Source organism: Zootoca vivipara, chromosome 5 (genome assembly GCF_965207765.1).
Source record: "Zootoca vivipara chromosome 5, rZooViv2.hap1.1, whole genome shotgun sequence".
Classification (NCBI taxonomy): Eukaryota; Metazoa; Chordata; class Lepidosauria; order Squamata; family Lacertidae; genus Zootoca; species Zootoca vivipara.
The window spans coordinates 28,551,148-28,570,515 of record NC_142588.1 but is presented as its reverse complement, the minus strand read 5'-3'; the positions used below and the strand labels follow the sequence as shown (position 1 = coordinate 28,570,515).

Here is a 19,368-nt window from a genome sequence, read left to right as displayed (position 1 = left end):
CCGTTGGATTACAGCCCGCTGAATGGGAATAAGATTTCTCTATTAATTCTTCAGCGTTCCGTATACCCTTCGAACTCTCTTTCAACACCTGTCAGCAACTTGATCAGATCACAAAATTCATTTTGTTCCTAGGAACTGCAACTTTGGAGAGGAAATTAATTCTACCAGGCGATCGTTTATCCACGTTACAACATATGATATCAGTTCCGCTGTGTACTCTCTATTAATCCTTTACCTTTTCTACCTTTCCAAGTCAGGAGCAGACAGAAGTTTGAGAAATCAATATTCTCCTCACCCGCCCCCAACTAAGAAATGTACGAAGTTGCCTTGCACATCATCGCTCCATCTAATTCACTATTGTCTACTCTTGACAGGCGACAGCTTTCTGGGAAATCAGACAGGGGTTTCTCCCAGCCATACTTGAGATGCTGGTGACTGAACCAGGGATCTTTTGCAGGCAAAGGATGTGCTCTACCGCTGAGCCAGAGTCCCTCCCAAGACGTTGCTTCCCTCAGCTCAGTTCTGTGCTGCTATAAAGAACTGGTAATGTACATCAATTATAAAGCACACTTAACTCTACCTTCCTGCCCCTTAAAGCTAACTTCTGCTTTCACTTAGACAAAAGGCATGGAATTATTTCATTGTTGTTGTTTGTGGGTGTATACTAATCACGCTCCAAAAACTGAAGGGAAATATGGGTTAGGCAGAACACAGTGTGCCTGTGAGGTCGACCATTGTTAGGCATGCCCAACTGATGTGTGATTGTGGGCGCACAGGTCCTTTTGGACTTGGAAGAGGGCAGAAGCCTTAAACGGCTCAGGACCGCAATACCGCAAGGACTGTCTCTTTCCATATGCACCTGCCCAGATACTGAGATCATCTTCTGATGCACTTCTTTGTGTGCCTCCTCTTCGAGAGGTCTGGAGGGTGGCAACACGAGAACAGGGCCTTCTCTGCAGTGGCTCCCTGTCTGTGGAAAGCTCTCCCCAGGGAAGCTCACCAGGCGCCTTCATGATACACTTTTAGGCGCCAGGCAAAAACGTTCCTTTTTAACCAGGCCTTTGGTTGATTTGATTGACATCCTATGCCCTTTTAAAATGTGGGGTTTTTTTGGGGGGGGGGAGCGTTATTGGTTTGTTGTTTTTATTTTGATTATTTATTTTGTTGTTTTATATTCTGATTTTGTTCCGTGAACCGCCCTGAGACCTCCAGGAATAGGGCAATATATAAATTCAATAAATAATTAAGAAGAAGAAGAAGAATGGAGGCAAAGTGAGTGCAATGGGGCAGGTTTATGTGTGCTCTGATAATGTGCATTGTAGAATTGTATACAGAACTGTGGAAAAAGCAAATCTCCACTTGGGTCCAAGACCGAAACATAACCAACACCATCACTGAAGCAAGAAAACTTAGTTAAAAGTCCAAAAATACTATCCCTACAGAGGTCTGTTGTTGCCCACCTTTAGATTAGCCAGCCTCACCTATTCGCAAACCATTTGAGGGTGTCTAAGGCAGGCACCCCCAAACTGCGGCCCTCCAGATGTTTTGGCCTACAACTCCCATGATCCCTAGCTAACAGGACCAGTGGTCAGGGATGATGGGAATTGTAGTCCAAAACATCTGGAGGGCCGAAGTTTGGGGATGCCTGGTCTAAGGTGTGCTTTTCAGTGCAGTTTTACCGATTTTATTTTGATAATTGTTTTATTATTATTAATGGTTTTTAACTTTATGTATGGTTGGTTATACACTGCCTTGGTTCTTGGAGGAGAAGCAATAAATAAAAAAAATGAAACAAGTTTTTAAAAAATGACAAGAGATGTCTGAAACACAAGCTAACATTTGGAAGAAGGATCAAGATGCCACTGCCTCTTCAATTCCATGGTTTCCTTCAGAGATAAACACCTACCTCTCACTTGGCTGAAGGTGGTGATAAATTTGCTGGCCACAGACTTCAGCTCATTATTGGCCAGAGTGATGAGATGGATTCCTTCCGAGACGTGCCTCATGACTTTGTAAAGGGCAATGGGGAACGTCATCAGTTTGCAATCTGCCAAATCTACAGCAAAACACCAAGGGGAGGAAAGGAGGGCGAGAGAGTGAGTTCAGTTTTCCAGGCAAAATGTATTGTGTTCCAACACAGCATGTTTTAATTGGTCGTCTGCGAATTCCCCGAGGCTCTGGCATAGTCGGTCCAACCTCACTGGGACCCTCTGTCAGATTGTCAGTTGTGTCTGTTCAGCATCCCCACTCAACACCCATGAACGATAAATTCCTAACAGACAAGGAGGACAGAAAAACCTGAGCAAAGCCGTTTTGATCATCAGAGACATTCCATTAACAAATCATACACTTTTGCCCCATTAAAAGGTAAAGATAAAGGTACCTGAGTTTCTGCTTTCAGGAATGTTGTTTTTAACATAAACAAGCAATCAAAAATATAACCCTACACTTAGACACACCACCCATGCCACTGAATTGAAAAGAGGCCATTCCACCACCTTAAGACTCTGCCACTTCACTTTGCGACACATATAAATCAAGCTTGAGTTTTGTACTGAAAACCTCAATTCTGGTCTATTGCTTACACACTATCTTTACTGAATTGGGGGGGGCATCATCTGTGGCACTTTTGAATCCAGCCTACAGCCTCTCCTTTCCCCACCCCCATTATTTTTCAATTAGTCTTAGAAGTTTTTTTTTAAAAAATTACCTCCACATGCAACTGAGGTACCCCTGACCATTAGGTCCAGTTGCAGATGACTCTGGGGTTGCGGCGCTCATCTCGCTCTATAGGCCGAGGGAGCCGGTGTTTGTCCGCAGACAGCTTCCGGATCATGTGGCCAGCATGACTAAGCCGCTTCTGGCGAACCAGAGCAGCACACGGAAACACCATTTACCTTCCCACCAGAGCGGTACCTATTTATCTACTTGCACTTTGATATGCTTTCGAACTGCTAGGTGGGCAGGAGCTGGGACCGAGCAATGGGAGCTCACCTCGTCGCGGGGATTCGAACTGCCAGCCTTCTGATCGGCAAGCCCTAGGGCTAGGCTCTGTGGTTTAGACCACAGCGCCACCCGCGTGAATTAGATAGCATTAAATGAACTGCTGGAGTTTGGACCTCAAGCCTTACGAGTGACTTCTTTTCCCAACTGTAAAATGCAGGAATGATAACAAACTGGTCAGTATGCAAGTTTTTTTTTCCTGCACTGGATTTCTCTGCCTAACATCTCTAGCGTTTCTCTCTAAACTAAATTTGCATTTCAGAAATACCCTGGATCTGGACTTCAGATGTCACATTGATCAAAATAAAGCACAACAGGCTGGCATGGCGACAAACAACTGCTGCTTAAACACACCTGCTTTGACTTAATTCCAAGTGAGAAATCGTTTTGCTTTAGTTTAATTAAGCACATAATTAAAATCCCTATTCATTCATATATTCTTATGGTCTGCAATTATAACTCAAGGCTATTAATTCAAACTTTTTTTAAAAAAACAATCTACATGAAGTTGAGGTGTTTTGCATGCATGTGTTTGTGTATGTGTGCAAATCTTAGAGCACCCTGCGCACCTTCTTCCAAATACTGAGCACACACAACAGCCCCAGAGAGATTTTCTTTCTTTCATGCAAAATGAAAATTGGACATACTAAAATTCCAGGAAGCAAAAGGCTGCTATTTTGGAATAATAGTACGAAGGCTTTTTATTCTACAATCATCAAAGCTGCAGAAGAGGCATTCATAAATCCATGCTGCTTAGGCACTGATTAATCATCTCCTTCCTTCACTGAGCGAGCACAAACACAGCCTTATAAAGCACTGTGGCACCTTAAAGAAGAATAAATTTATGGTGGGGCATAAACTTTTGCAGATTAGAAGAGCTCAACTTCATTAAAAGTACCTGGATCACAAAAACTCACATGGTAATAAATCTGTTTATCATTAATCCTATATAATAAAGTCCCTGTGTCTGTCTCTGCGTCCAGTCCCTGTGTCCCTGTGTCTGCGCTAATGCGCATGTGCCCCACGGACACAGGGACTGGATGAAGAGGCGGGACGTACACACACACGTGCTCTCTCCCCCCTCAACCCTCTGCCTCCCGTTCCCCTGCGGCGGCGGACCAAGATGGCGGCATCGGGTTCTGGGGCCGCGGCCCCAGAGCCCAATGCCGCCATCTTGGTCCGCTGCCGCCTCCTCCTGACAACCCTACCTGGCCCGTGGGAGGAGCAGCGGGGCCGCGGCCTTCCCTCCCTCTCTGCACTCGGCCGCGGGACACGGCGGGAGAGCGCTTTGTTTAATTGCGTTCTCGGCGCGCCCCGCGGCCGAGTGCAGAAAGGGAGGGAAGGCCGCGGCCCCGTCGCACCTCTAGCGCCCGTTTTCTTAATGGGCTGAATGAGACTAGTGTGCCATAAGATGCTTATTTGCCTTTGCTGTAAGAATACAGTGACTACCCTAGGATTAGTCACTGGAAAATGCTGAGATGCTGTGCTGGGAGGCTACTGTTGAAATGTCCTGAAGGATGCTATATTACTCTTTTGGAATCACCCTCCCATCCACTTGCTTTATCTGCAACCAATTACTGCAGTGCAGATCCACTGAAAATCAAAACAGGATGATGAGCCACAATGCTCATCCTCCAAGCCCCCTGGTCCATGGAATGTACTCTCTTCATCTCTGGCTCGGTGCAACATCCCTCTGCAGCCTTCACATCAAAAACGGGTCAGATTCTCATTTTGCAAAATAGTGACCGCCTTCAGTCCTGCATTTCCCAGTGATTCATATCCAAACATTTTACCCACATCTCACTGCCCAGCTGCTTTCTTGCCAACAAACAGCTTGCTTGTTTGATGTCTTGCTCCTCTCAAAGCCTTCAGCTAAATTATACCTGGGCACTTATTTGGTTGGGCTGTTGTCTTTGGTTATGCAACTCCAGCTCAGGAAGCAGTGTGAGGTCAATCGCTTAGCTCCAGACTTAAGTTAGTGATTTAATGGGGACCACAGGGCACTTAACTTCAATGGGAACTAAAATGCAAATACCGTATTTTTCTGTGTATAACACCCCCCGTGTATAAGACGACCCCGATTTTGGGGGACTCAAAATTAAGAAAATGCGGGGGAGATTGCCCAGAGCTCTTAAGTTTTTTTTGGGGGGGGGGTTGCCCAGAGTTGTAACTCAGTGGCAGAGCATATGGTTTGCATGCAGACGGTCCCAGGTTTGATCTTCTGCATCTCCAAGCAGCGCCGGGAATGTCTCTGGCCTGAAACCCTGGAGATCAGGTGCCAGTTAGCCAGCCTGGTGCCCTCCAGATGTTATTGGACTACAACTGCATCAGCCTCAGGCTGCATGGCCAATGATGACGGGAACTGTCGAGCAGAGGGCCCCAGGTGGGCTGCCCCAGGTATAGACAATACTGAGCCAGACAGACCGGTGACCTGACCCAGCTTCCTATGTTCCTATGGACACAACTCAATGGATGTTTTGGGTGAGAGGAGAACACAGGGCAAAGGGCAAAGGAGCAACCATCCTCACAGGTTACAAAAGCCTTTGACCAACCGCAGATTAGTATTACAACATAAAATCCAATAAACCGGTGGTTTTCAATCAGTGTGCCGTGGCACCCTGGGGTGCCTTGAATGATGGTCAGGGGTGCCGCGAGCAACACTGGCCTCTGTCCTTCTTTCCTTCCTTCCCTCCTCCGATGCCCTCTTGCATCTCTGCCTCCCAAAGGCTTGCACAGCTGTTTGTTGCAACAGCCTTGGCTACAAGCTCCTCAGGTGAATGGTGCCTCTGGGGCTGGCCAGGAGTGCTTTCCATGCCCATGTGTGGCAGTGTGAGGAGGCACCTCTCTTTTCCGGGGGTTGGGGAGCACAGAGACCAGGGGCAGTGGCAGCAGCTGCCCAGAGGACTCCCAAGGAGAGAGGAGAGGAGAGGAGACTGAGGGAACACTCCACAAGGGTGGGTGTTCGAAAAGCGGTGAGGAGTGTCACAGAAAGAATGTAGTTGGTCAAGGGAGCTGTGGACTCAAAAAGGTTGGAAATCTCTGCAATAAGAAAGCTGTTCACAACATAGTAATGCTCATTACACACACACACATCCAATTAGCCTCGTTCATTTAGGCTCACCCGTACTTTCCTCCGTCAAAGCAAGCTTTGGTACGTGCATTATTTATGACACAAATCAATGCTGCGCAATCTAAGAACCTTTTAGAGTGCTCAAAGAAACTGCAGCAGTAAGTCCTATAGATTGCCAATGCTTTGCCCAGGGTGATCTTATGTATCGTGGGCAGAAGACTAGTTTTCCCATCTCCCTTGTGGGATTATCGCTGCAGAGCAGTTACTCTTGCAACTGGAATGTTTTTGTGTTTCATTAAATCTTCATTTCATGACTATCCTTGTCTTATTACTGTGCACCCCAGTGGCCCACACAAGGATAATTGCAGCTAAATCCACCCGTGTGTGTAATTTTTCACATGTGACGCTATTCTCTCTCTCTCTCTCTCTCTCTCTCTCTCTCTCTCTCTCTCTCTCTCTCTCTCCCTCTCTCTCTCTCTCTCACACACACACACACAATCTGTGGTTGGGGGGGGGAGAGTGCCCCATGAGAAGCATCCTCAACTTGACTGGATAAGGCTTGATCGTGCAAGCCAATCACATCCCTCCTTCGAAGGAGTGCATCAGGCTTCCATACCCAACCAGCTCTGCACCAATACTGCAGAAAGCTACCTTTTTTCCAGTGGGGATTTTCCCATTATTTCCCATCCTTTCTGACTGCCTTCCCCAACCTGGTTGCCCTCTAGATGTTTTGGATTCCAATTCCAGCCTGCTACAGCCAGCATGGAGGGATGACAGGAGCTGGAACTCAAAACATCTGGGGAGCACCAGGTTGGTAAAGGCTGCCCTGTGGAAATACTTTGTTGATAAATTCCTTGGCATGGGTGGGGCAGCTGTGGCCTTCCCTATGTTGTTGTTGGACCACAACTCCCATCATCCCTCGCCATTGTCCACATTGGTTGGGGCTGATGGGTGTTGGAACCCAACAACATCTGCAGCGCCATTGGTTCTCCACCTCTGCTTTATGGTCATACCTCTCTCTATGAACTGGTGACATAACTAGTGTCTTTCCCACTGGCAGAGCACCTGGCCATCCATCTTGAATCATGTCGCAAGGCCTAGGTGCAATCTGCGTTAGTAGCGACATGCAGACCAAAAATTGTTAAACAATGTGGAGATTGGACTAGAACCTAATTTGATTGTGTCGGTCATTCGGTTCAACAACCAAAAGACCCAAAATGCCCAGTAAGAAACTGGCTACAATATACCGATGAAAAAGCATTTCTTACTCAATGAAGACTTGTGAATAGTTATTTAAATCACTCACAGAGATGCAATTTATTCACTTCAAGAAATACCTGCTACTTATATTGATTTTTGCTGTATTTTTGGGCTTGCATGCATCAATACTTTCAGGAATTAACATTTTAATCACATTGGGAGGTGCCTTGCATAGTTCCTTGCTAGGAGCCAGATCGTATCAACGTTTTCTCATTAATGAGCCTTAGCACAGAGTGGGTTTCAATTAAAGATGGAGCTAAAACTTTGCACTAAAGATACAACTTCGTTCCCGCTTGCTCGTGTTGTACTTCTGCTTTTTAAAACAAAAACCCCATAATCAATTCCATTTTTTCTTATTGGTTTTTGTTACTTTATTAAAATACGTAATTCTTCCTTTGAAACTCCCAGAGTTGCCACTAAACTCCCATTCTTGCAGGTACTGAGCATGTCCTTAATTGGAACCCCAAACATATGCCATTGGATGTTAAATTCTAAGCATATTGCTCATAAGTAAGTGTTAATGTGTCACACACACACACACACACACAAACTTGAATATGCAAGGGATTTTAACACCTCAAAAACTACTTGGTCTCTTATTTGCCATGTCTTCTGGTTGTTTATTGTTAATAGAACCTTTTAGTGGATTTTAATTGTATTTAAAATCACAGTTCTTGCTTGCAATTTTTGTAAGCTGCCTTGGGAGGCTTCTTGTTCTTGAAGAATGAGGTATAAAACTATTTAATAAATTAAATAACATAACGAAAACTTCCCAATGATTCTACCGAAAGCTAGCTCAGGCCTTTTTGATTACACGTGTCATTCCTGTGTGTATCTAATTCTTCGCATATTCTTCCTTCAAGAGATATTCCTCTAAGCACAAGCCCACGGGATTTCACTAAAGGTCACATTTTTAAATATAAAAATGTTTCCCCACATATCAGGTTCATTCTCAACCAGTTTTTCTACTCCATTGCATTATTTTATGTAGTCAAGAGTCTGAATCAATACCACATTGCCTTTTAAATTAAATCTATAATGATTTTATAGCACAGATCCAAATTGTCGTAACAAGTAGCTGCAGGCATGGGCGCTTCTATCTTTTTTGCTTTCTTGTACAGTAAAACCATTCACTGCTCCTATAACCATATGGACGGTCCATCAATTAAATTAGTATTAATGGCAAGCAAGAGACCATATCAAATTCAAGTTGCCTGCTACGAGGACTGACCCCAGTGAGTCAGCATCTGCAAGGATGTCTTGCTGTCTCTTTGAGTGCCGCTAGTAAGAATCTTCCAAATGCTTCCCTGCATGCCATATCACTATTTTCCAACAAAACTCAAGTGCCAAGGAGCAGTTGTGTTGGCACGTTTTAACATTTCACCCTCCAAGATTCTAGACGACAGATTTGCTAAAGTTAACTTCAAGAACAGGTGCTGATCATTTTGAATATCTTCCTTGCGGGAACTAATAAATCCCTTTCTGAACAGGTGGTAGAATATTCGAATGTTGACCTGCTAATGTTGTTAGCTTCCAACTTTCCGCCTTTTCTTTAGGGGCTGTGATTTTGTATTTTTTTAAAAATATTTTGTACTTTCTTTCCTGCTCGAGTTGATAATAGTAAATACTTGATTGGCTGATTGATCTGTGTGTTTCCCCACCTTCTTTGCATCAGGCACCTCTCAGCTCAGTCAACTGCCATCAATATGTCAACATGCCATCAGAAGATGCCCACAAAAAAGAGATGATGTGACTCACACTTTCATTTTTTCACTATCGCCAGAGCTGAAAAATCAGTGGGCTGAGAGAGTTGCTTCTTGGTTAGCAGTGAAACAACTCCACCTGCTGGATGTCCAGCCAGAGTGAATAAAGAGTTCATAAACCACAACATCATAGATATAACTAACTATGAGTGTTGCTCTCATGAGGCCCAGGTAATGATCTGGGCTCAACTGATGCAAAAGCATTGCTGACGCTAAGCAAATCCGTTCCTTGGATAGGATTACAGGTGTAACAAATAATTATTTGCAAGAGTTGGCCTCATCCTCCATTATATCCTTTAGTAACATGATTTAACAAATTCAATTAATACCCAGCCTGCATATTTAATATATATTTGTTACTACCTGTACAGTATATTGTTCCAAGAGAAGGTTGTGCACAGACTTGAAAAGGTCACATGCAAAAAGTAAAAAACCCATCCCTAGGAGGCCTGGTAAAGGAAGCTATGCAAAAGTTCTTCACTCCCCTACTCTCTTTTAAGCTAACAAATGTGCAGGTGAACAAGTGAAAAGGTGGGTTAGTAACTTAAATCAGACTTGGAAACTTATGCAGAGCAGTAAAGATGAGATCAGCCATTACATTTCTAACCTGTAACTGAAAAATGAATTGATGGATTTATTTTTACTTCCTATCTTCTTAAATTCCTTCGTCATTTCAGCATTTACCAGTAGAACTCTGAAAATTTGTCAATCACAGCCCTGTATAATTACCAACCTCACAAGGTATTGTAAGGGGGGAGAAACACAATAAAGTATATTTTATAGCCAGAGCACCATAGGAATTGTAACAGTGATTGATCCAAGCATCAGACCAAGAGTTGTGTTCCTTTGCCTTCTCCTCCACTACTTGAATCATTATTCAAAGGTCAATTGAATAAAAAACGGAACACAACTTTTAAAAGAGAAATCGGGGCTGCAAGTAGCGGGTTACACCCTCGTCTTCTAAGCTTGAACCATCCCAAACTGGATAGAGTGGAGAATGTAATATGTGCTAAAATAGGAAGTTTGTGTATATTGATTTAGACTGAGTATCACTGCATCTGATGGATGTGTGTTGACCATGTAATGGTGAGCTTGAATGAAACTGAATATTCTTCGCTGTAGCCAGATCAAGTTGTGTTTATTGCTGTACAGAGGACTGGGAATTTAACTGCATTATAGAATTAAAGAATTGTACAGTTGGTAGGGTTCCCCCCAATGGTCATCTAGTCCAACTCCTTGCATTGCAAGAATCTCAACTAGATCATATATGACAGATGGCCATCCAACATCTGCTTAAAAACCTCCAAGGAAGGAGAGGCCACCACCTCTCGTTGTCAAGCAGTTGATTCATTTAATGATTTGATTGATTCAAGTATTGTGGTTGTAAAGTGGGTTTTCTTTTTCTTAATTGTCTACGTTATTTTAAAAAATGACCTATATACTTTTTAGGTGATGATGAACATTGTAATATGTTGCTTCCTGGTATATTTTGTTTAGTTGATTACTATGGCTATGACTTTTGCATATATTTTTGAGGCTGATTGTTACGTGTTTTACTTTGATACTAAAGAGGTCCTTCAAATTAGTAGTCAATTGTGCTTTATATAATGAAGAAATTCTGTTTGTTTTTATATTTGCTGTTTACATACTTAGAGTAGCTAAAACAGCTTAGAGTAGAACTAGGGTGTATTATCTTGTTGTTGCTGTGATTCTCTCTGCTTTGAAACAATTGTCTTGTTTTTATACGTGTTTCACTTCCTGCTCTGTCGAATTCTAGTTTTAGAGGAATTGTGGTTTTTAATTCATTTTACTATACCGGTATTTTCTATGTCACCTAGGGAACTGGCGTTGATGGGCCACTGATAAGTGAAATAAATATTCCAGAGGAAAGCCAAAGTAATAAACTTACCAAGCGAATCTGCTTTGTTTTCAACCGTTTCATTCACTTTTCTGGCTACTCTGGCAACTGCTTCTCCCATCTTTTTCTGCATGCAGTCACGTCCCACCAAGAAAACACTTTGGAAGTTGCTAAAACAAACAAACAACAGATTCCTTTGTACTAGTACTTACTTCATAAAGGTTTTCAAAACATTTTTTGAAGACAGACAAATAGCACTTATTCTAAAACCAACATGCAGCTAAAATTCAGCATCGACCACAACTGCCAGGATGCCCCCGCCCCCAAGAATCCTTACAAATAGACAACATAACTGGGACAATTCTAAGAAAATATTGTCCGTTAGTCCCCTGTTGTTCTTTGCAACTGGTGTTGCCTGAGACATGCAATGAGTTCAAGAGGCAAATATATCTTGCAGTGCAGAAGCTGGCCAGCAGATGTGAATTTATGCTGTAGGAAACATACACGTGGACATAAAAGGGCTAAGCCTCTGCTTGTAGAAGTTACAGCTCTTCGTCAGCAGCCTGCAGGAAAGCTGAGAGTCATTTTCCTTTCTTTTGTAAGTAATATATTAAAAGTGGGTCTCTGTCATCTTTCAGTTTATCTCACCATTGAACACCTGAGTAAGAGGGGGAGTAAAATACTACCAATCCTTGTGAAATATTTTCATGTACTTCTAGCTATCAAAGAAACTAGATAGTTTATAACAAGGGTCAGCAACCTTTTTCAGCCATGGGCCGGTCCACCGTCCCTCAAACCATGTGGTGGGGCGGACTATATTTTTTGGAGGGAAATGAACGAATCCCTATGTCCCACAAATAACCCAGAGATGCATTTTAAATAAAAGGACACATTCTACTCATGCAAAAACACGCTGATTCCTGGACCGTCCGTGGCCGGATTGAGAAAGCGATTGGGCCGCATCCGGCCCACAGGCCTTAGGTTGCCTACCCCTGGTTTATAACAAGGAAGGCTCTACTGTGTGAGTGCCTGGAGGCGGTTGGAGGATGGATGGCAGCTAACAGATTGAGGTTGAATCCTGACAAGACAGAAGTACTGTTTTTGGGGGACAGGGAGCGGGCGGGTGTGAGGGACTCCCTGGTCCTGAATGGGGTCACTGTGCCCCTGAAGGACCAGGAGCACAGCCTGGGAGTCATTTTGGACTCACAGCTGTCCATGGAGCCACAGGTTAATTCTGTGTCCAGGGCGGCTGGACACAGCTCCATCTGGTACGCAGGCTGAGACCCTACCTGCTTGCAGACTGTCTCGTCAGAGTAGTGCATGCTCTAGTTATCTCCCGCTTGGACTACTGCAATGCGCTCTACGTGGGGCTAACTTTGAAGGTGACCCGGAAACTGCAATTAATCCAGAATGCGGCAGCTAGACTGGTGACTGGGAGTGGCTGCCGAGACCACACAACACCGGTCCTAAGAGACCTACATTGGCTCCCAGTACGTTTCCGAGCACAATTCAAAGTGTTGGTGCTGACCTTTAAAGCCCTAAACGGCCTCGGCCCTGTATACCTGAAGGAGCATCTCCACCCCCATCATTTAGCCCAGACACTGAGATCCAGCGCTGAGGGCCTTCTGGCGGTTCCCTCACTGCAAGAAGCAAAGCTACAGGGAACCAGGCAGAGGGCCTTTTCGGTAGTGGCGCCCGCCCTGTGGAACACCCTCCCATCGGAGGTCAAGGAGATAAACAACTACCTGACATTTAGAAAACACCTAAAGGCAGCCCTGTTTAGGGAAGTTTTTAATCTGTGATATTTTAATGTATTTTGGTATTTGCTGGAAGCCGCCCAGAGTGGTGGGGAAAACCCAGCCAGATGGGCGGGGTATGAATAAATAAATTAATAATAATAATAATAATAATAATAATAATAATAATAATACGTATCGGCCCCAAACAAAAAAGCAGGTTAAACTATAAGACTACAGATAGTATTCACATACAACTCTTGTTCAGTGCCAGGGATACAAACTACACATAAAGTTTACCCTAACAGTCTTTCTGAAATCTGAAGCAAACATATGGGAAGGAAATCCAACCGAAATCAACAGGCTTGCATCTGGTTCCCCACCTTTGAACGATAAAACTGTTTGTGTGTATCCCAGTGGGTGAATTTAAAATGACATAAGATGAAATAAGGAAGAGAGGAGAAATATCTCCCTTTACATATGAAGAAAAGTTAGAAGAAGGCTCCATGCAGTTTGGCATTAAAGACGGAACCCAAATCAGAGAATATTGAAGGCTATAGAGGCAATTTACTTAGGAAAGGACTAACTCTAGACATACTCAAAGCAACGCAACTTTTCCACTGTTATCAATGAGCTTACTCCAAGTTGCATATTGCCCATTATTATTTCCACAGACATTATTAAATTGGAAGACTAAAAAGGCGCTTATTAAAACAGGCACCAGGCAGGCCTCTTTAGGGTGGGTGTTCTACAATGGAGGGGCCACTGTTGAGAAGGCCCTTTCTCAGTCTAATAGGAATATAGTCACTATTAGCTGTCCGGGTAATAAATTACACAAGTATTACCAGCAATTTCTGGAGCAATCTGATTACTTACATGCTGGTAAAATGTCAGACTCCGGCCCGTCTATGTGGTCTGGTCCAACGTTTACTGCCCAATGCTCAGCATATTCCAGTCTACAATTGTTAGTGAGTTCTGCTGGCGTTTTAAGTTAGTAAAGATACATGCAAATAAATACTGAGAGGTTTTTCTAGCCACCGCAAAAGCAGCCCAGCAGCTTGGTCCTATATTTAGTTGACAGAATAGCAAAATTAAACTGCTGGACCAGTGGTGGAAAACCAATCTGCTGAGCTGAGGGACACTGCCAAACAAGTAATACTAAACCTGTCTGGGACTGGGGGTTATCTATGCCTTGAACGAATCTCAGAGTACAGTACAAAACTAGGAGTATAACACAGCCTCCATCTGCCAACCACAACTGTATTCGAGTGGAGAACACACAAGCTCAACACTACCATGCACTGCAGCCCGTAAATGGTTGCATTTAACCAGCATACATGCCACAAGCTTCTACATACTGGCATAGTAATTAAGCCTTGTTGATTTCAAAGGGAACTTAATTCTAAGTAAGCATGCCTAGGACAGCAGCCTTTTTAAAGTTATCCACAACATTTGAAAAAGCTTACAACTTGTGAGTGCTGCATTATTTTTCTATGGTTGAAGATGACTGCATATAGTAGACCTGAGCGATTTTTCAATATATCGTTCTAAATCAGTTATGAAGTCCACAGCACAATAACGGTTTCATAAAATGATATCTGGCAAACATCGCGATTTTCAGAAAACTGTGTAGCCAGCCAGTGCTTCCTCTGTTTCTTTTGATTCTGCAGCCCTTCCTTAACCCCCCCCCCCCGTGAAAGAAGAAACTGAGGTTGTTTTCTTCAGAGTAAGAACAAAAAACGTTGCCCTGTTATTTAACTCTTTTTCTTTACTCCCATCTCCCCTTCTGCCTGTGTGTGCACGAGAGAAGTCTTTCTCTCCCGTCTGTAATGCCTTTACTGCAAGTTTCATTAATATTTTTTTACTAAATCTACTACTTTTGTCAATTTTAAATTTGCCCCTAAAACTGCATAGAACATTAATATATTCTCCAGAAATCTTCAGTTGAAGCATGCTGTCATTAATTTTCCTATAATTATATGCATCAAATTTAGATTTTGCTGTTGTTGTTCAACATTTCCCCTGATTAGTTGCATTCACTGTGACTCATCACTGTATTTTGGATTATCCTGGACCTGAATACCACCATTTGGTATCCAAGCCCTCAACCAAAGTCCTGTTTGATGCATTTTGGCTCGCCTGCTGATGATTTCATCAGTGTGTGGTGATTTAGACCCGTCACTCAGTAGTAGTTGCCAGGACATTACCATGTTCGCCTCTATGTAGCTCCATCTTCATTCGGATATTGTGATATAACGGTATATCGTGATGTTTAAAGGTAAAGGGACCCCTGACCGTTAGGTCCAGTCACGGACGACTCTGGGGTTGCGGCACTCATCTCGCTTTACTGGCAGAGGGAGCCAGCGTACAGCTTCTGGGTCATGCGGCCAGCATGACTAAGCCGCTTCTGGCCAACCAGAGCAGCACACGGAAATGCCATTTACCTTCCCGCCGAAGCGGTACCTATTTATCTACTTGCACTTTGACATGCTTTCGAACTGCTAGGTAGGTTGGCAGGAGCAGGGGCTGAGCAACGGGAACTCACCCAGTTGCGGGGATTCGAACCAGCAACCTTCTGATCGGCAAGCCCTAGGCTCAGTGGTTTAAATCACACCGCCACCCGCTTATGTGATATATCGGCATATAGTGATGTTTAGCTGGGGATATATTGTGATATTGAAAACCAGATATCGCCCAGCCCTAACATACAGTATAGTACTTTGCAATCCGGAGATACCAACCTGCCCTTCTCATATTCCAAGGTCACATTTCTCTCACACTTAGCCTGGATTCTGGGCATAGGCTTGTAGCTGTTTTTAATCATTCCCCACCCCACTAAATATTTTCCAGTCTGGCATAACACTGCCCTCCACAATTACGTGAGGATTATCGAGTACTGTATAGGCTCTGCAAACCAACACACAAAACAGTCACTTCCCCCAAAATGTTACTTTCACAAGTCAACAACCCAGTGCTTCTTTTTCTAAAAAAATGTTTAGGGGTACTCTCGTTTTGACTCAAGCAAATCACCATTTTATAGTTCAGATCAGGAAAAATAAATATAGTAAATGGACAAAAGTACAAAGATTCGCAAAATGTTTAGGGGCATGCGTCCCCCCAGAAAAAAAGAACTGCAACAACCAAACAGAACTGACTAGATCAAGATGTATCAGGTTGAGGGGACCCAGCTAAAGTTGTGTGCACATCATGCATTGAAAGCACATCCTTTTCCATACACAACCCAAATGCGGAGAACAGTAGTTCGCCCCTCACAGAGCTACAATTCCCAGCAGCCTTTAAAAACCAAAACCAAAGTTCCATTCAATTTGATCCATTTGTTAAAAAATTTTTTGGGGAAACCAATAAAAATGAATGGGCAAGAAAACAATACCAAACAAAAGAAACTACAGTTCCCAGGATTCTTTGGGGGGAAATAATGTGTTTTAAAGAGATAGCATCGTGCCTGGAGGCGAGCCTTCACTGAGAAGGCATTTTGGAGCCACTGCCTAGGGAACAGGAACAAGCTATAAATCTAACTTGAAACTGGAGACGACACGCAAAGCAGAACCTAGTTCTTGTTCCCTGAGAAGATTCCTTCCACCAGTTTTTTTTTTTGTTTTAAACCCTTCATTTCCTTGGGCGGGGGGAAGAAATCCCTTCATTCTAAGAACAGCAGAGGCAGCTGCAAAACAGAAAGACAGAAAAGGCATCCCACAACACACCAATGTTGTGTTTAATAGGGGTTTCCACTCAATGCCTGTTAAAGGAAATGAGGCCTTGGACTACAACTCCCATCAGCCCACCCTGCCGTGGCGGATGGCCAGGGACGATGGGAGCGGTGGTTCAACCGCCGCCGCCGCAGGGTCACGGCAGGTTCCCTCTCCTTTGTGTCCTCCGCTCTGCAGCTGAATGGCAGCCGGAAGTGGAAGCTGTGCGCCGCGCTCGGTTCTTTCCCCACGAGCCGCGGAGCCTCCTGCGCTCCCTCGCCCTCGCCGCCGCCCCAACCTCCGCTTTGCGGGTTGGCAGATGCGCCTCTTACCGGAAAGCTAGCTAAGGCAAGCTGGTCCTTTGCACGCCGCCAACGCCGCTGCACCTCCACGCACCTGCGGGGCAGACCATGGTGAAGAGCAGCAACAGCTGCCTTTCCCCTTCCTGGAGGGATGGAGGAAATCCAACGCAAGGGAGCCGGAGGGGGAAGCGGCGGCAGAGCAAAGGAGAGCCAATCGGTGCAGGAGCCGATGCAAGGAGGCCTGCGAGCCTGCAAGGGAAAAGGGAACAGGCACCCAATTCCCTCCCCGTTTGGAGAGCGCCCCCCCCCTGTTGCAAGCCTCGTGCCGGGAGCGACCGGCCAACTTTAGACTGCCACCGCGGAATACCGTGTTTGCATTTTACAGTACAGTAATTCAGTCCTCCTTCCGGTTAGAAAGCTATCCGATCAGAGAAAGAGCTGCGCTTGAATGTTACTCCTTTGCGTGTTGGGGGGGGGGGGGTTAGTGTGCGTGAGGAACAAACTCAGTAGCCCACCTTGCATGTTGGTTTGTTTTACTATTCGTGTATAGCCCCGCCCACTCTTCACCATCAGGTCTCAGGGTTATGAAAGCAAAGCAAATGCAGTTTATAGTAGGACTGCAATACCTCAAGGGCCACCTCTTGACCCAGACCCTGCGATCATCATCTGAGGCCCTTCTTCATGTGCCTTCTCCACAAGAGGCCCCGAGGTCAGCAAAACAAGAACAGGCCTTTTCTGTGGTGGCTCCCCAGTTGTGGAATGCTCTCCCCAGGGAGACTCACCTAGTGCCTTTATACTTTAGGCACCAGGCGTAAACATTCCTCTTCTCCCTGGCCTTTGGCTAATTAAACAATCGGTGGCCTTTTGAACTGGGTGTGGGTGTTACAGTTTAGTTTACTATGTTCTGTATTATTTTTTGTTTATACTGTAATCTGCCCTGAAGGGCAGTGCAGAAATATAATAAAAAATAATAATTTTAAAACGTACTAGCTATGATGCTTATGTTCCCCCTTCATTGTCTCTGTGTGTTTCTGAATAGCACTTGCTGGGAAATAGCATGGGGAGAGTGCTGTTTGTTGCACTCAGATCCTGCTTGCAGACTTCCCATAGGCATCCAGTTGGCCACTGTGAGAACAGGATGCTGCACTAACCCTTCTTTTCCCTTCAGTGATTTTTCATGCTACAAAAAGCTGCTTTGTTTACTTGGAGGAGGTAGCAGGAGCTAGAGATCATGTCACCTTTAGAGTTTTGGAGTACCGTAAATTGTCAGCAATATGCTGACACACAGTCTACTGAGGCACTGTTAGTATGAAGCAGATTTGCAGATTTCTGCTCTTAGAGGCTAATCCTATACGGTAGGTACACTTAAACTCACCAGTGAGTCCTGGTGTGACACAGGATTTACAGGTTTACTTCTATTACTCTCCAGCAAAATATGATTTCTTTTCTAGAACTGCCTTGTTCAAGGTCAAGAGCATAAAGTTTATCTGGTACATTTGACCTTCCGCCTTGTTATTAAGTATGTTGCCATGTGTGCCAAAAGAAACATTCATTCTTTTTTTACCTATGGTGATGAAGAATTACATAATAGAGAAAAATAAATAAACACCAGCCTGCATTCAGGCTCTATTAAGGATCGTTTCAAAATCTGATGTTACTCAATAGAGCCCAAGACTACTTCTTACTTTCGAGTAAATCCCCACTTTGCTCAATGGGACTTTCTGCCAGAGACCCACTCACATGGTTGTTTATCCCTGCCACAGAAGGGTGGTGGTCAACCACGTTTTACTCAAGAGCAGACCCACTGAAATTAATGAACCTGGCTAAGGAAATTAATCTCAGTGGGTCTGTTCTGAGAAAAAACTTGGCTGACTACCATCCTAAGTTGCTGTTCTCAAGTAAACACAAATATGACAGACGCACAGTAGCTGGCTGTTTACAGGGCCTCCTGGGCTATATGTGCAAAGGATGTCCGCATTCAGAGCTGCCTACTTGAATAAAATATTGGGTGGGGGCTTAGGTAAGCCCCACCTTACATAGCCCCTCAGAATTTGCGGCATATACACACGATTTGAATGGCAATGCCCAGCAACGTTTTTGGGAGGGACTCGACCCCCTCAAATATTTTATTTGGGGGACTCTGAAGGGCCTTCAGCCCGTAAGTTTGCTCCTATGTCTGCATTCATCCAGCAGTTGTGCACAGCATCAAAAAATGCAAAGGAGATCTTTGGTTTTCTTTTTGGTTTATTGATTTTCAGTTACAAAAGAATTTGACACAACCACGGAGAGAAAAGATACGATCAACAACAACAACAACAGGTTGGAGCACAGAGCCATCACAAAACAAAAAAGGGGAAAAATATAACAGAAGCAATCCCAGATCCTCGTTTCAGAGGGGCTTGCCCGTGGCTCCAGAGCACGAGGCCAGCTTCGCCTTCCTGCCCCCGGCGCGGCCTGGGAGGCGAAGAAAACAGCCCGAGCGGAGCCAGGCCTTCTCGCTCCGACGCCGGGCGTTGTGTTTACACGGGAGGAAAGCCCGCTAAGGCTTTTTTGCACGCCCAAGCAACCGCTCCGTCCCCCGACACGCCGCTCCTGCCTGAAGCAGCAGCAAGCGCGGCCCTCCCACCCGGCCACTCCTCCGCCGCCGCTGCCCCGTGTCCCCGCCTCCC

General features: G+C 44.6%; 1 protein-coding gene across 4 annotated transcripts in view; it reads right to left on the bottom strand.

The window, feature by feature from the left end:
- The window catches only part of LRRC20 (leucine rich repeat containing 20), a 78,805-nt gene extending 59,858 nt beyond the window's left edge, over window positions 1-18,947 (bottom strand). For 2 of the 4 annotated variants that reach the window (XM_035138430.3, XM_088670250.1), the window contains exons 1-3: window positions 16,730-17,676; window positions 11,006-11,124; window positions 1,907-2,056 (exon numbers count right to left, since the gene is read on the bottom strand). In XM_035138430.3, coding sequence (XP_034994321.1) covers window positions 1,907-2,056; window positions 11,006-11,087 — 232 coding nt within the window. In that variant the 5' untranslated portion in view covers window positions 11,088-11,124; window positions 16,730-17,676. Of the gene's footprint in view, window positions 1-1,906; window positions 2,057-11,005; window positions 11,125-13,566; window positions 13,745-16,493 lie in introns of those variants that run through there. The other 2 variants (XM_088670249.1, XM_035138431.3) reach the window with 2 other exon arrangements.
- Between the last annotated feature and the right edge of the window lie 421 nt (window positions 18,948-19,368).